Source organism: Malaclemys terrapin, chromosome 3 (genome assembly GCF_027887155.1).
Source record: "Malaclemys terrapin pileata isolate rMalTer1 chromosome 3, rMalTer1.hap1, whole genome shotgun sequence".
Lineage (NCBI taxonomy): Eukaryota > Metazoa > Chordata > Testudines > Emydidae > Malaclemys > Malaclemys terrapin.
Window position 1 is genome coordinate 104556640 of NC_071507.1, and position 18131 is coordinate 104574770.

General features: G+C 41.8%; 1 protein-coding gene across 3 annotated transcripts in view; it reads left to right on the plus strand.

Annotated features, from left to right (window-relative positions):
* Positions 1 to 429: 429 nt before the first annotated feature.
* The window catches only part of NHSL1 (NHS like 1), a 236325-nt gene continuing 218623 nt past the window's right edge, over positions 430 to 18131 (plus strand). For all 3 annotated transcript variants that reach the window (XM_054022255.1, XM_054022256.1, XM_054022257.1), the window contains exon 1: positions 430 to 1281. In XM_054022255.1, the coding sequence (XP_053878230.1) occupies positions 912 to 1281 (370 nt within the window). In that variant the 5' untranslated portion in view covers positions 430 to 911. The remainder of the gene's footprint in view (positions 1282 to 18131) is intronic.

Consider the following 18131-nt stretch of genomic DNA (forward strand, 5'->3'; position numbering starts at 1 on the left):
AAGGGGTCTGCCTTTCCATTCAATTTTTTTTAGTAGTTTGCAAATGAAAAAAAGGTTGAAAACCCCTGTGGGTAGAGTCAAGTTTTGGTTGGTAGGAGAAGACAAAGGAGGGTAGTTCTTCCCAGAGGGGAAAGTGAAGTTCTGACTGATACGGGGTGGGTGAGGCAGAGATGATCCCACTTTAGCTGGTCCCCAGAGGGGCTGGCAGAGTGGAGGCAGGCTTTCTTTTCACCTTTGCTGCCAGCCGGCTGCCAGGGGTGAGGCTCTGGCAGAGGCTCCAGTTCGGGAAGCCACAGGTAGGCGGCGGCCTCTTTTTCTTTTCCCAGGTTTGTTGGTGTGCGTGTTTATTTTCCCCCTCCTACTTTCGCTTTCCGGGTTTGGTTTGGCGTTTGGGTGGAGATTCAGAGGAGTGAGTGTAGCAGCTCAGGGAGCCCCAGGTGGCTGCGTTGGGCTTTTTATTTCCCTTTCTCTCCTCCGCTTTTCTTTTCCTGGTTTCCCTTCTTTGTGGCTGTAGCCAGGGCACTCTAACCCCCCCACCCCCCGCTTCCTCCTCCCCAGCTCCACTTTGGGGGGGAGAAACTCCGGCTGTTTTCCTGTCTCCTCGCTGCAAACAACTTCACCGCTTCTCCTCCTCCCCCTCCCACTGAGCCAGCTTCTTTCCCCTCTGCCTCCCTGAGTGCAATGTGCCTCCTGCTGCCCCATGGCCAGCAGGACTTCTCTCTGCACCTCCCGCACATGAGCTCCTTTCAGGGCTTCTCCCGGGGTGCAGCGTGAAGTCTCTTCCCCCCGTAATCTCTCTGCGGAGTTGAGGGTGGGGAAAAGTTTGTGGATTGTCGGTTTTCCCTCTGAACTCTTGTGGCTCTTGTTTTTGAATGAGGATTTCTTGCTCCCGGGAAGTGTAACCCCCGGAGATGCCTTTCCCGCTGAGGACGGTGGAGCCCCTGAAGCTGTGCAGGTTGGAAGATGCCGGAGGAGATGCTCTGCTGGGACCAGCCAAAGCGGGGGACAAAGAGCGAGCGCAGGCGGCCGGCGGGGCTGGGAGCGGCGGGCGCCGGCGCGGCGCGGGGCTGCTGCTGTTCGGCTCGCTGGAGCAGGTCAGCTCGCACTCGCTGGTCTCCCTGCTCTGGCAGCTCTCCGACCTCTCCCGCTGCGCCAGCGACATCTTCGGCGAGATCCAGAGCCAAGCGGACGCCCTGTGTCGACGCAGCGCCCGGCTCCAGCGCCGCCTGGGCTCCCTGCGCGCTCTGAGCGCCCGCCTCGACCACCGCCGAGTTAAAATCCGTGAGTTGCTGCCAACTTCTTCGCGCCCGCTTTGGGGTGGCTCGCTGCGGGGGCCGGGCTCGCCACCCGGCCCGTCCCCGGCTGGAGCTGGCCCGAGCCCAGCGAGCTGTATTTGCAGTAAGAACCGGGGGGATGCAGACCTGTGCGTGAACAGGGCGGGTTAAGGTCTTTCCCGTGCCCGTAGTTAGTCCGTCCAGCTCAGACTGAGTGAGGGAAGAACCCGGCCGGCTTTAAGGGAGCAGGCGCTCGGCTCCTGCCCAGCTTTGCAGGGTTAACTGGGGGAAAGGGACACATCGAAACTGGTGGCTCTCCCGAGCCTGGCCCCTCCACTGGGGAATCTGTCCCGCCCTTGCAAAACTGCCAGGGAAATGTACCAGCCCGCGCACCACCTCTGCGTGCCTGATCGATGCCAATACGGCCAAACTCTTAGGCGGGGCCGGGGAATCCGTAGGGCTGAGCTGATGGTTTGTTTTGAGGCTGTTAATCAGGCCGACTCGCAGCATGAAAGCTACTCGAAATGGGCGGGCCCCTGCGCCGCAGGGAGCCCCCTAAATTTAGCATGGAGCAGTTTGCACGGTTAGGGTTTTAGGCCTTGTTTGCGCTGGGAAGAGTATGTTAACTAACATGTTAACGTGGTGTGGCTAAAGCCAGTTGTTTAAAAACGTGTTAAATGGTTGTGGTTTAGCTGTTAGCTATGACCAGCTGAAAACATTTGAAAAGGCAGCTTGTCCTGTCTAACTGGTATTAACATGATATGAAACTCGACAAACCTATATACACATTGGAAAATGCATCACATTAGAAAACATATTAGGTAAGCGACATTCATGTGTTGCATTTTCCCTTGTAGATCTGTCCTCAGTGCCTGCCTGCCTCCTCCCCTCAACATCCTGAGGGGATTATTACTTCATGTTTTTTTTTTTTAAAAAAAACATGTTGAATGCTCTTATTTCTAATAATTTGGAGCCCAATAAACATTCCCCAACCTGGCCATCCACTCTCACTGAAATACAAAACTCTAGCCAAGCTTGCTTCACATAATCATCTCCCCTCTGTCTCTCAGCTGAAGTTCAGAGGGATCACGACACGGTTTTCACACTAAGCTCCACATTTCGTTCCAGTAGTTCTCTTTTTGGCTCCTGTGCATGGAGCAGTTGGAATTTCCTGCTGGCTGAGGGTAGTGAAGTTTTCAGCATGGAGGGTTTTTTCCAGTCTTTCTGCCTGTCACAGATTTGATTCAGTGAAAAGCAAGGCTGTAGGATAAAGGACAGTAAACTGACTGTACAGGGTGAGGGACTTGTTTGTTTGTCAGTACTTTAAACACTACTAGTTTTCAGCTATAATATGGCACAGTAACTATGAGACTTTTTTTTTTTTTGGTCTGGTTTATGCTGTTTTTTTAACCAGTTCAGTCATAGCCATTCATCAGATTGCTTGTGCATACTTCAGTTAACATTTTAAAATTTGTATATACTTCAGTTCTTCCAATCATTTTGTTAATTCTTTTTCTCTGTTCCATGGTTCTTCTGACTTGACTTTCATTTATATGATACTCTCTTATAAATTCAAATTTGTGATTAGTCTGCATATAACTCAATATAGAGCTCAAGCTGCAAAACTTAGATTTGGCCTTGGATTTTGAATCCCTCATATTTGGATTTTGGTTTAGGTCCATCTTTGTTAGTCACCAAATCAATTCATTGTGAGAAGGGACCTAAAAGCTGTCTAAACAAGTACCAAGGGAATTACATTTTAGTTTGTGTAGACTACATTAAGTACAAAAGAGTGGAAGATCTGCTTTCAGATATTACCTTCGCTTTCCCAAGCATGCACACACAATTTGGTGGAAAGAAGACGATTCTGTATATCTCAGAAAACTCCTATAATCACTACATTTTTCAACTGACACAGAGAAAAGGGTACATCAAAGCCTCACCTGATAGATGTAGTTTCTTGGCCTGTAGGGTGACCAGGCATCTCAACATTAGGGGCTTTGTGTTGTATAGTGACTATACCCCCTGAAAAAAAGTGTCCTGATTTTTGACACTTGCTATCTGGTCAGTCACCCTATTGGCACGTGTTCTGGCACTCCAAAATGTAGGCCAAAGATGGAGTAATTCCAACCAACCTCACTTCTTACACCATGTGAAAAGTACAGTACTCAAGAATTATTTTTCATTTTTTTCTTTGAATTCCCTTTTAATTTGACAATTAAATTTAATTTTAATGTCTTTGTGTATTTAAGTTTCCAGAACTATACATATTTCTTCTATTCTGCCTTCCTCATGCTTTTAGAGATGCCTCTCCAGTGTAGACAAATTGCATTGCTTTTTCTTTATGCCTCCATAATTTACAAAGCCTCATTTAATTAATAAAGTTATGTAGTTTATTGAGCTGTATTTAATTAATAGTGAGTTATGTTTATATTTAAAAAAATATTTTTGAAAAGACTTTTGTGAAGCAACTTTTCTGTGGATTATTTTGGGTAACTAACAACTTTTTATGGCTGCTGTTCAGACTAACCATTTTAATATGCAGTTTAATGTTACCTGTTAATTCTCTTGTGAGATGCTTTCTTCTGCTTGTATTCTTGAAAATGAGATTTAGTGGGGTGATCAACAGTAGTTAACATCATGAACTCATCTATAATGGAAGCTGTCAAGGCTTGTCTGCAAGTTTAACCCTGTGGTGCTGGCATTGAAGGAAATATCTGCAAAACAAAGAGAGTAGTTTAATTATGTTTGGTTTTGTTTTGTATACCAGTGTCACAAATATTTGTTTTTCAGAATAACATACCTACACAATAAAAGCTTCACATAAGAAACTATTAGCTGAAGGGAAGGAACAGAGGAGAGTAAATCAATTAACATTGTTTTCAGTTGTCAGATCCTTATTGCTTGCAGAAGGAAAGTAATGTTATGAATAACAATAGTTGTTTTGGTGCACAAATTGCTGAAAAGCATTGACTTTTCATTAATAATATTGCAGTTGGTGGTTCAGTATTTTGGTTTAACTTTTGTGTTATGGAGCTTTCAAAAGTTACTTTGTACCTGTTAGAGCCCAGAGAATCCCTCCTTGGATTGAGGATCCCATCATCATCATGACTTGCATTCCTTCAGCCTAGAGAGAGGGATGGGACTCCCTTAAAGTTTGCCAGTATTCGTCAAGCAGCCAGTAGTGGTTGCTCTAAACTACTCATTCCTGACTGGTCCCAGAATGTAGGGAACTGCTTTCACTCTGTTTAGGAATATTAAGGTTTGTTTTTTTGTTTTTAAATATGGGTTATAGTTTATTTTAGAACAATATGTGCACACAAGGGTGGGGCAGGAGTGGAGGCAACATAACCACAACAAACCCTTTTGTCTTCGAATCTTGGTAGTTAGTCATTCTCTAAACAGCCATGCAGTATGCTTGTTTGTCTGACTACATAACTGAGTGTAAGGCCCATATGTTCCTTAATGCTGCTATGACATCCTGTACTTTTGTGTGTTAATAGCATTAGTAATTTAAAATTTGTTTTAAACTGTCAGCTAGTTCTTTTTAGTTATCTACCTTTGGTCTCCCTAATGCTCATTTTGGAGAAAATCTGTTCTGCTTAAAGAATGTGTTAATTAAAATACATTCACTGAGTGCCCTGGATGCAGAAGGATGTTTAGACTTTTCAAACCAGTAAAGAATACACGTGTCTAGGGTGGCCAGGTGTCCTGTTTTCAACTGGAATACCTGGTCAAAAAGAGATCCTGGCAGCTCCGGTCAGCACTGATAACTGGGCCATTAAAAGTCCGGGCGGCGGTGCTGCAGGTCTAAGGCAGGCTACTCCCTACCTGTCCTGGTACCGCGCTGCGCCCCGGAAGCGGCCAGCAGGTCCAGCTCCTAGGCGTGGAGGCCACGGGGCTCCACGTGCTGTCCCTACCCTGAGCACCGGCTCCACACTCCCATTGGCCCCGGGGTGGTGGTGCCTGTGGGCAAGAGCAGCATGCAGAGCCTCTTCCCCTCCTCCCCCAGGTTTTCATTAAGCTTATGTAATTTCCTCATTGTTGTATGCCTTTGTAAAACACACTAGTTATAATAACAACAACAGTAGCACTTATATATAGCTTTTCATCTTCAAGGCACTGTGCAAACTTCAGTGAAAAAAGGGAAAATTTCAGATTTTAAACTTCACAGCTAAGATGGGGACTGGGAGTGAATGCAAGTGTGAGCCTACTAGGAATGATTGTCCACTGCTCATAAAATGACAAATACTAATGAGATGACAGTAGTGGCTCTTGAGTGAATTGCATCCTTTTCTTTACTCATTTGGGGCCTGATAAGGTGAGGTGCTACGCACCCTCAAATGTCATTGCTTTTTAGGGGAGTCAAGGGCACTCAGCACCTTTCAGGAAGCACTCCGGGTCTCATCCTATATGTAAATATGGTGATGTAAACAGAAGAGTGTTTATGCAGATTAAAAGCATGCTTTTTCCTGCAAATTTACAGACTCAATTAACCCTCATTTAAAATTTAATCCTAAAGCATCCATCCAATGTGAATTCCTGGATTTTACCAGATAGATTGCTTAATCTAATTTGACTGTTTAGATGCTTCAATTCTATTTAGTTACAAGTATGACTTACAAGTGTTTTATAGAATAAATCTTCTAATTATTTTGTACATACAATCTGCATTATAAGCTTTTGCATTTAGAAAATTAGTCTGAAGACGCTCTCCAGGATTTAATAGAGTGAAGACAAGGTAGTTACATGTTTATTTTACTATCTTTCATTCTGCGTACCCAATTGATGGAACAATGAGAGGAAGTTCTCGACATCAGGCCGTCCTGCTTCCACTTTGATCAGAAAACTCCTCTGATCAGGTGGCTTTTGGCTGAGGAGCACACAAAGTAGAACATAAGCCTGGCTACATAGCATTGATCAGCCTGTTCTGGAGATCCGACAGGTCATGTATTTGTTGTAGGGGCTGGGAGTAGATATTCGATATCTATGCAAATATTAACACTGCTTTCCTTCTCTGTGGATCACACTGTTCACAGGCCTGGGAGGTCACAACTCTTGCCTCTTCCATGGCCCTTTCTGCTTCTTCAAGGCGATATTAGGAAGGAAATACTATGAAATGAACCTTGTGAAATTTTCTGGGTCAGATGTCTCCCATACTAGGGTGGGATTTGTTTTTTACACGTTGTGCTGCTGCAGAAGAAACTGACTCCTGTGGTGTGTGGGGGGACTTAACTACTGGTGTTTTCTAGGGCCTGGTCTACACTTAAGTTGTCAACATAGCTATGGTGCTCAGGAGTGTGAAAAATTGTCACCCCTGATTCCAGGTGGATAGAAGAATGCTCCCATCAACCTGGCTACCACCACTTTGGGAGGTGAAATCCCTTCTGACCTTGGGCAGCGTCTATGCTATGACACTACAATGGCAGAGCTATAGCACCATAGCTATTTTGCTGCAGCGCCTGTAGTGTAGACATGGCCTGTATCCATAACTCTATCAGTCCTGAAGATATAGCACAATATGTAGGAAATGCATCATTTTATACTTTCTAAATTGTTCATACAGAAGTATATATATAATACGCACACACTTATTAGCAAGTTCATGTTTGTTTTTATCAGAGAGAGGTAAACTGAGGTAGACAGAGAGTCCTTGCAGAAGTCTGGCTTTCTGTTTTTCTGATACAAGGGAACTGTAGACTCATTAGCACAGTTGAGTTTAGGTTTCATCTCCTGCTATTTTGTTTAGTAAGTATTTCCCACTCTTTGTGAACAAGGCAGTGCTGGAGCACATTTCCTGCTTTAGCTGAACAGGAAGCTTTATTCAGCTTATTCGTAGGGAAACCTGTTCTCTGCCCCCAACTACCAAAGTGAACATTGCTCAGGACAGCATCAGCAGTGGGCTTAGGATGATGGACTGACTGACTGATTTATTGGTCTGACAGTAGCTTCTTGTATAATGAAGGATTGTATAAAATATCTGCCACCTAGTAATAAACACTGTTTGAACAGAGGGCAGTGTGCAGTTCAGAAATCTTCACTGAGGAGGGGCTTCCCCTCTGGATCAAAAACTTCATTCTAATGGTGTTTTTGGACCACATTCGGGTACTATACTGCTTCCACAGATGCTAGTCTGACTGCTGTGACTACAGTCTAGCATACAGTCCTCCTGGGCTCACAGAAGAGAAACCTGAAGGTCCAGGAGCAAAGTTCAGATGTTAAATAATTTATAACAAAACTCCCCTACAAATAGAGAGTTAATTTGGAATGTAAAGAGTTTTTTACCCCATTCTTAATTATGGAGAATGCTGCTTAGGAGCAGTTTAACCATTGTCGTATTTATTTTTTTCAAGACTAATTATCTGTGGAAATTCAACCTGACCCTGAGGAGATTTCATTTGAACCGAGCAGAAAGAAAGCTTGAGTTAGAATAGGATTTCCCATAGGCATACTGAATGGCAGAACTCCAGGTGAATTCAATTTGATGAGGATTTGGCTCCCTGTTTTGAAAACTGGACACTCTTTGGCTCAAATCTGGAGCTGCTTTGTACATTTCTTAGAGATCTATTATATGGCACCTATAAATTAACTGCCTTAGATCCTCTGGTTGACTGAACATTCTAGAAACACCTTTGTGGAAAAAAGAGGTAGTCTCATTTTAAGGATACATGGTTAATGCATTAAACTACAAAATATCTAGTTTTTTTTAAAGAAGCCACCCTACCGCTGCATCCCAAATATTCAGATATTATAAGATGCAATAATAGTGCCATCAAAATGGCTTTTCCTGTTAGTGTTGGTCCAGTCTCAGTTTGGTTAAGGGAGGGCTAGTAATCTTAGTCTTGTGGTCTTCTCTTCTGAACAGCTAATGTGAGGTTCTTGCAGGAAAATTATTGCGGGGGGGGGCATTAGGGGGGAGACAGAATGAAAGCCACAGAAATTGCTAAAAACCTCAGATTTCAAGGTGTAAACCAATTTCTAACCATTAGTGTTTAGAATGAGACCTATATGGGGGCAAGGCTATCCCACATCTGCCTACTATGGTATTCTTATATCTTTCTCTGAAGTATTAGGCGTTGGCCACTGTTGGAGACAGGATACTAGACTTGATGGACCTCGGTCAGCAGGGCAATTTCTGTGTTTCATTAATTTGTTTGCAAGAAGAAAGGGGAAACTTCCCTTCCCTCTGGTATCTGCTGCCATTTATTTGAATATGTAAATACACTCAGTGTTACCTAGAACAAATAACATAGCATAATTAAATGTGCAATGACAATGTGAAACCAAACACTGGATGTATTTTTTTATTTAATATATTTGAAACCAATGCACATCCCTCTGTGGTAATATTACCTTCCAGAGACACAAGGAAAAAAATAATTTTTTGCTTGACTTGCTGAATTTCCTTTTATTCGCTAACCTGACTAGACTACCCCTTTAGGTGCAGTACAAGAGGGAGGGGTTGAGAAATAACGTGAGACTTGGAAAAATGTGTTGAAAATCACAGTGATTATGCATTAAGGTCCCAGTTTCTTTTCTAGTTCTGGAGTAGCTATAAGCAAGACATGATCAAAGCGTATCCTGAATTTTGTTGAAAAGATCAAACCAACCTGGTAATTATAGTATTATTCATGGGTGTAGGCTGGGTATGAACCTTACTGATTGGCTATTGTCAGTAATTTACCACTTGTGCGATTGCAGAAAATTCCTATGTACGTGCGGGTCAAACATAGGCTAGTATGGGTGGACTTTGTAAGATGTTTGTACATTATATAGTGTAGTCTTACTTGAGAGGGAGGGGTTATTGTAATTCCAAGCTTCCTCCCCCCCATCCCCCTCCTTGGGTTAGCTGAGAGTTGTATTTTTTTGTTACATTAGGCCAAATTGTGGGTGGTGGTGCTACTTTTCTTTGATACTCATTCTAGCCAAGCACCAAAACTGATTTAATTTGAGATTTTGTTATTTCATAAGAATTTTGGTTAGTTAGAATATGAAGACTTAAGATTATGGGTTAGTAACTGAACCACTCTTTTTTGAATATTTCAAATTAAAAACTCTATAACCTGTTGTGCAAAGTAAGCTTATTGATCTGTCCAACTTCCATTGGGCAAGTCTGCACATCACAAAAAACCACCACACAATTGGCAATTTTGTTAGCAGCCTCAGCAGAAAGATCTATAGGTGAATGAGCCCATACCATCCTCGCATTTCTAAGTGGCCTTCCAGATCAGGGTTGTGGCATTTTGGCAAGATTACTACTGCCTGTGCTGACCCTGTTCTCTGGATAAATGGGAAACTTCAGTCTCCAGGGCTATCCATCTGGCACCTTTCACGAGCATTTACAAAAATGGAAGGATGTCATGCATATTCCAAACATGCACCTGTGCCTGTGAATCAGTCTGATGGGTTGTCTGAGTCAGCATTCCCTAAAGTAAGTGTCAGTTCTTAGAAGACTCTCCAATAGTGCAGGGCTTGCAAAGGCCTGCTAATAATGAACACACGCTACTCTATTAACCTGTTGGGGTTTCCTCCCCTTGCTTTCCAACTGATCCAAGAGCTGGCAACCAGCACATTACTCTAATTATAAAGTGTATCTGTGTGCAGGAACAAAATTGAAGCTATATCTAATGTAGCTTATGGAAATGCATCAAAACCTCCTGCAGAATAACTTTATATTTTTTGTGGGAGAAATCTTATTTTTTTCGTATTTTAAACACAAGCCATATTTTGCTCAGTTGTATTGGTGTGAATCAAGAACAACTCCATTTAAATTAAACCACAATGATATAACCGAAAGAAACTTAATTGAAGTGAAAAATACAATAGAATGCATTTCACTTTTCCTCTGTTGCCTAGGGTTCCCTCAGCTTCTTAACTAAATTATATTTTATAGTTCTAGTAGGCTTAGTTTCTTAATTTCAAAATAAATGACATTATATACTTCAGTAGCAAGTCCACAGGATTTTAAATTGAAGGCTAACATCTTGACAACTGGTAGATTTGTTAATGAATATATTTTAATGGAACTCTTTTGCCTGTCTTTTTCAGTTTACAGTAGGTTATATTTAGGCTTGGAAGGTTTATTAATTTATTTATTTATTTACTTGTATTGATAGGTAATATAAATATGTTTGTCGCCAATAAAAAAAAAAAGTTAATCAGTTATGTCCTGATTTTCAGAATTTCTGAGTACCAAGGACTCTCGCTAAAGCATGTGGTTGCTCAGAATGCTTGAAAATTAGACTATTACATTTTTGTTCAAGCAGTAAATAAAAAATTCTAGCTACCGACTTAATTCAGAGTAGAAGTTGAGATTCCAAATATATTCAGAAATATTTCTTCTATTTTGATTGCTAGATAGAAAATGAAAGCAAGACAGTTCACCAGATGCTTTCAAATAACAACATATCATGGTTTTTAACTCTTTCCCTTTCTTAATCTAAACTTAAGCCATGGTAGCATTTTTGTATCAGTGTTTGAGTGAAGAAAGAATTATTACTTCCATTTGCTGATTTAAATTTAATCATTCCGAGCCTGGTTACATTGTACTGATGAGCTTTCTTGTTGGTTTGTTTAAATAAGAAAGCAAGCCTTGCCACCTAACAGCAATCTGACATCTGCCTCATGTTTTCCGCTTTGGCTAGGGTTGCCTTCCGGCAACAGATGCACTCTGTTTAGAGGAAGCCCAGCAGGACTTGAGAAGACTGCTCAGTAGGCTACCTCCTAGTTACACCTTTTGTTCCTGTTGTATGGTGGAAGAAAAGGACCTAAATCAACTGTGCAGCCCTTCTCTTCCTAATTTACACAGATGATACTGAATAGCTGAATATATTTTAACACTTTGAAAATCTAAGTGGAGGTTGATAAAACTGATGTTTCGCAAATGGAAATATTAAGAAATAAACCTTAAAATGTACAATTAACCATGTGCTCATTAGAGGTGCTTGAGAAACTTTTAATTGTGAATTTTTCTTCAACAAGAATGGGGCAGGCTTTTTGCAAAAAAAAAAAAAAAAAAATGAAAAACAGGATGCATTTTTCAACTAGTTGTAGCACTCAGCGCTTAATGCAAAAGGGGTTTAGAAATAGCAAGGTTTGACAGGTTTCAGAGGGGTGGCCGTGTTAGTCTGTATCAGCAAAAACAACGAGGAGTCCTTGTTGCACCTTAGAGACTAACAAATTTTTTTGGGCATAAGCTTTCGTGGGCTATAAACCACTTCATCAGATGCACGGAATGAAAAATACAGTAAACAGGTATAAATATACAGCACATAAAAAGATTGGAGTTGCCTTACCAAGTGGGAGGTCAGTGCTAACGAGGCTAATTCAATTAGGGTGGATGTGGCCCAGTCTCTACAGTTGACAAGAAGGTGTGAGTATCAACAAAGGGATAATTATTTTTTGTAGTGACCCAGCCACTCCCAGTCTTTATTCAGGCCTAATTTGATGGTGTCAAGTTTGCAAATTAATTCCAGTTCTGCAGTTTCTCCTTGAAGTCTGTTTTTGAATTTTTTGTTGTTGAAGAATGGCCACTTTTAAGTCTGTTATTGAGTGTCCAGGGTGATTGAAGTGTTCTCCTACTGGTTTTTGAATGTTACAATTCTTGATATTTATGTCCATTTATTCTTTTGCGTAGAGACTGTCCGGTTTGGCCAATGTACATGGCAGAGGGGCATTGCTGGCACATGATGGCTTATATCACATTGGTAGATGTGCAGGTGAACAAGCCCCTGATGGTGTGGCTGATGTGGTTAGGTCCTATGATGGTGTCCCTTGAATAGATATGTGGACAGAGTTGGCAACAGGGTTTGTTGCAGGGATAGGTTCCTGGGTTAGTGTTTTTGTTGTGTGGTGTGTAGCTGCTGGTGAGTATTTGCTTCAGGTTGGGTGGCTGTCTGTAAGCGAGGACTGGTCTGTCTCCCAAGGTCTGTGAGAGTGAGGGATTGTCCTTCAGGATAGGTTGTAGATCCTTGATGATGCGCTATAGAGGTTTTAGTTGGGGGCTGCAGGTGATGGCAAGTGGTGTTCTGTTACTTTCTTTGTTGGGCCTGTCCTGTAGTAGGTAACTTCTGGGTACCCTTCTGGCTCTGTCAATGGGCCACATCCACCATGATTGAATTGGCCTCGTTAGCACTACAAAAAGTTGTTTTAGCAAGGTTCGAGTATGCTGAGGTATCCTTTCTTCTATATAGTCTGAATTTATCACAAAGTAAAATACCTCTCTCTTCCGACTCCCCTCCACTTTACTGTGAGGGTGATTGGGTTATGACTTAATGTTTTGCTTCCCAAAAAAGTATATATTTGACACTGAAAATATTTCCCAACAGACAGCCCAGGCATTTTTGATACCAAAAACACACATGAAGCTCATGAGTTGTAGGTTAACTGATACTATTGTTACATACTTTATTGGATTATTTATATAAGTCATTACAAAGTATTTTATACCATTTGTTATGTGTATTGCAGACAGGTGTATTCTAGGCATTGTAGAAACAGAGTAAAATATAATCCCTGTCCCTGTCTTTCAGTTTAAATATAGGACAAGAAATAATAAGTGGGTTTTATAAACAATAAGGGGAGGGACAAAAGTAACACTCATAAAATTATGGGATTACACAGACTTGTCAAATGTACTGTATTGTTATTTCTGAAAAGCTTTTTTTTTTTTTAAACTTCTGCCTATTTCTTGTCTATTTTTTGTCTTGCTAGATTCTAGGTTTTAAAAAAGAGGGGTGTCTATCCATTAACCTTTGCATGCAAATTATAAATACACACACACTTCTGCCTGTAGTGGAAGACAGGTTGCAAGACTGCATACTAACTATAGAAGAAGGGAGAGGGTGGGGAAATAGAATAATGGTTGTGTACAAAATACACACACAGATTAAAGATAAGGTACAGGTATAGCAGCAGATCTTCACAGGACCAACACCCCTAACTACCTCTGAAGATATTAGCATCAGACTAATTAGCACACGAACAGCCTGTCAGGCAGGTTTTGACAGTGTACAGCCCACAGGGAACAGTCAGGGTGGGCTCTCTGCCCCCTTCAGGCTGCAGGTGTGTCAGGCCACATCTGTATCTGATCCAGGACAGTAAATGTCCTTTGATAAATGCTTCTGTAACACAGCAATGTATATGCTTATGCAGAATTTCTACTTTCACTGAAGGAGTACCTCCTGTTAATGAACTTACCAAAACCCTTGTGTAACATTGCCTATATCTTACATCAGTGCTGGCCAGACCTGGTTGAGGATTAGCGCTGCAAGTTTGTTTTCCCATGGTCCTAGCAGTGTTAAAACAAATGCAAATAGACTGTGCATTTATTATTGCTGTTCTTGTATCTCCCCTATTTGCCTTAATGTGTAAGAGCATTAAAAGCAGAGCCATAATAGATGACAGAGGAGCACAAGCCATTGCGTGCACTCCTACTCCTCCAAACGTTCACCAAAAGGGCACTAAAGCAATTCACCTACTTGTATATTGGTTTAAGTCTAGTTTTCAATTGACAATCTGAAGATTAGGGTTGCTTGTCCTAAAAGAACAATGAATAAAAATTTTGCTTGCTTTTGACCACTGGTGTCTTTTTATATCATTATGAAGAACTTATTCAGTACTGTATATGTACAGAGAAATGTACTAAGCCCAAGACACTGTCTTTGCTCCCAAAGAGCTTGCAATATTACACAGACAAGACAAAACACAGGATGACAATTCAGGTAAAGGATGGTTTGGGGAGATCATTGCTGAACAGATAGGAATAGGAAGCTTTCCTAGAAGAAGCAGGTTTGAGAGAGGATAGAAGGAGGAGAGAGAAGGTAATGGACAGTCTACTGGGCTAAGGATAAGGTTAACACTTAAAGTTAGAATTTAACTTGTATAGCACCTTCAGTGTGTCTTAGTCTGGCTTTTCATTAAATCATCCATTTGTTCTACATGCATTGCAGGGGCATGGGGTCTGGATGATGGTAATGAAGATAGACGCTATCTGGAATATTTATTCTCCTTGCTCCCACTCCTAGCTGAGTTTGGCCTGAATGTTGACCTGTGATGTTATGTTCAGTCCCCTTTGAAAAGCATAAATACAATATGTGAGGGACAGCTCTTTTGTGTCATATTTTTATGACCTACCTGCCCCAAAGGAGCAGGTTTTCTCCTCCCTTCCCTTGTTCCCCACACATAAAATACAGGTTCTTTCCCTATTGGTCATTCTATTGGTATAATTTGTTTGGTTTCTGAAACTTTTTTGCTGCCTGAGAGAGCCAACAGCCAGTAGCAAGTCAGAGAGAGAAAAATGTCTGATCTGTTTTGTTTATGGATCCAGTGTAGTAAAGTCTAAGGGAACTAAGACTGGAAGTATTAAAAACAGTTTCCTTGCTCGCACTCACTATTAACTGCCACTGGTAGGAAAGTGAGGATTTGAACTGAGGTCAGTTTCTGTCTTTCTAATAGGCCCAGTTGCACTGGGCTCTGGGCATATGTGCAAAAATTCATGATTGAGGGCCTGGCTACACTTGCAGATGTAGGGCGCTTTGAGTTAAACCTGCCTGTGTAGAGCGCAATAGGGAAAGTGCTGAAGTCTGTCCACACTGACAGCTGCAAGCGCACTGGTGTGGCCACATTAGCAGCTGTTGCAATGGCCACAGAGAGCAGTGCATTGTGGTAGCTATCCCAGCATGCAAGTGGCTGTAACATGCTTTTCAAATGGGGTGGGGTGGAGTGTGACAAGGAGTGTGTTGTGTGTATGTGGGGAGAGAGAGAGTGGGTTTTGGGGGGGGCTGGGAGCATGTCAGCATGCTGTCTTGTAAGTTCAGACAGCAGCAGACACCTTCCCCTCCCCCCCCGGCCACCTCTCTCTGGCTTTGGCTACACTTGGCAATTCACAGCGCTGCCATGGCATATCCACATTCCTGCAGTGATTACAAAACAATGACAAGAGTGGCCACTTGACTTAAAGGGATTATGGGACATTTCCGGAGGCTCATCAGAGCGCAGTAATGCAACACCTCGTTCACACTGATGCCCGGGTGTTTCAGCCAATGCACACCAAGCGTTAATCTTCTCACCGAGGTAGACTAGCAGGAGCGCTCTAGCCCTGGAGTCAGAGCACTCTACGTGCCTTGTCAGTGTGGACGAGTAGTGAGCTAGGGCGCCTGGGGCTGCTTTAATGCACTCTAACTCGCAAGTGTAGCCAAGCCCTGAGTTAAATTAAAAAAAAAGTGTCAATTAACTAGTCTCAATCCTAAAATCATGTTGGAAGCATATGTGTAGCCCAGCATCATTCCCTAGAGTAAAAGTTGGAATAGTCCTTACACCAAGAGCAGTGGAGTGCTCAAGAAGTACTCTTAAACTGAAAAGTCCCTTGATAAAGAGTGGATACAGCCTCTCAATTATAGGTTTGGTTGCTGTACTTTTTGTAGATGCTTCCTCAACCATCCAGTATGCTCATCTTGTCTGAGTCTCAGCCAGTTTGTACTCGCCCAAGCCCCTTCTACCATCTCTCAGCCAAGCACTGGAGTGCAAAGATACCACACTGGGCTTTATGATAAAGGCACAGCTGTGTGCCTTCTATATAGTGATGGCATCACAGTCTAGGTAACCTTGCTATCTCCTCCAGGAGTGAGACACGCACACTAACTCATACACACTCTCTCTCTCTCTCTCTCCCCCCCATGAGTTTGGTTGACTAGAACCCTGTGCAATCTTGCCTGGTGGAAATCTGTGGTTGAATGAACAATTACCAATCACCAGATGTTGGAACCTTTATAAAAGAAGGAGAGGAACCACTCAAGCACTGCCCCATCCACCCAGGATCCATAGACAAGTCAACAGAATCTTGTGGTCAATGGCATTAAAGTCTGATAGAACAGAAAGATACAGTGCCTACATGGGGAACAAAAATTTTGATAATAAAGGACTCTAATGTAGCAGACAAAGCTATAACAATCTGATGGCTGGAGACAGAAGCTAGACAAATATTTAACAGTTAGAGTAGCTAACTTGCAGCCACTTACCAAGGGTTGTGATGGATTCTCCATCACTGGCAATTTTAAAATAAAGATTAGATGTTTTGCTAAACTGTCTGCTGTAGTTCAAACAGGAATTAATCTGGGAAAGTCCTATGGCCTGTGTTATGCAGTAGGTCAGACAAGATGATTGCAATGGTCCCTTCTGGCTTTATAATCTATGAAAATATGAACACTTGGCTACTGTCCTCCACTAGAAAATCATTCAAGGAGATCATTGCCACCTCTGTACCATACCCAAGGTGAACAACCTGATTGAGAGGGATTAAGGAACTCTATATGATATCTGGGTTGCCTCACCACCTCTTGCTCTAAAGGGAAAGGGGCTGATGATGATGTTATCATTGACAAGTCAGGACCAAAGACCAAGTAACTGCTCCCTTGAAGTCACATGGTATCAGGCCCTTCTTTGGAAGAGCTTCAGCTGACTCAATCAAAAGACCCAATACCTCCAGACACGAGACTGCAGTGTTACATAGCCTTCTTGGAAACCCTGAAGTGGCTATCCGAGATGTCTCTGCTAGCCTGAATGCTCAGGAGAGGATGGTTGGAGATGGGTTGAACACAAAAACTGTCCCCTGCAAGAGGGACAACCAATTCTATAGCTCTGATGAGAAATCCTAAGTAGATCTCTGGTTAAAATAATAGAACACTCTTTCCCCTGTAGTTTCTTGCCCACCCCCATGGAACTTTAAGTTTTGTAGAAAGGAAGGATGACATATAAACTATTTCTCTTCGCACTGAGAACAAGCAAGTGAGGTCCAATCAGAAACTTAAGAAGCATGACCCCTCTCCTCTCATCCACAATATCCACCCATCCAGTGAAATATTCTCTTCCCCCAGCATCCTGATTTCCATTTAATTTAGACACTTCTAAATAATCACCCTCCTACAAATCTTTGGCAGTGTTTCCCAACTCATTTTCTCATATCTCATTTTCATAATTATGCTTTAAATGGAGATTGTGATTTAAAGATTGGTAATAATAATGAGGTAAAATGTTTAAAAATATTTTTAGTAGACTGGAAAAGTATCCAGTATTCAACATGACTTCTTGCTTAAACACATGGATGGCAAACTGTTGCCTAAGTCTTTCCAAGGAAAGTTCATAAACTCCAGCAAAAACATCCAGTTTCACATTGATAAAGCCAAACTGGCAGTTTGTAAGGAACTGTATGTAAAGTTCTCAAAGGGATTGGAAGATGTTATATGTAAATTTGTGGAATAAAGTTTTGAGGTGTTGATTCAAAGCAGTTTCACACAGTAACTTACCAAATCATCCTAAAATGAAGAAAACTAATTGTGTTCCAGGATGGAGTTTCTCTTTACTGTGATACCTGACAGTATCTTTGCACAGCATACCTAGATGGGCTATAGCACCTATGGGAAATATGCTCTTGGATAACGATGCATCCGAAGAAGTGAGGTTTTAACTCACGAAAGCTTATGCCCAAATAAATCTGTTAGTCTTTAAGGTGCCACCAGACTCCTTGTTGTTTTTGTGATAATTTCAGGTATTTGACGCCTCTTTGGTGGTGATTTTTGCTGTGGAATCTCATCTGTATGTTCCTTGAAAAATCTGCCTTAAATATAATGAACTCAAGTTATTTTTCTGTTGCATATCTGAGGAAAGTATTTAGGCTTGTGAAATATTTTAAAGTTCTATTTACTTTACTGTCAAATCTGTCTGCCTTATCTTTACATTCACCACATTTTTTTTTCTTCTTAAAGGCACTGACAACTCAAATTTGACCCAAAGTTTAGATTTTTTAAAACTGAACATCAGTAGAAATGTTTCCATTTGTTTTTATTCCAGTGGAAACATTTG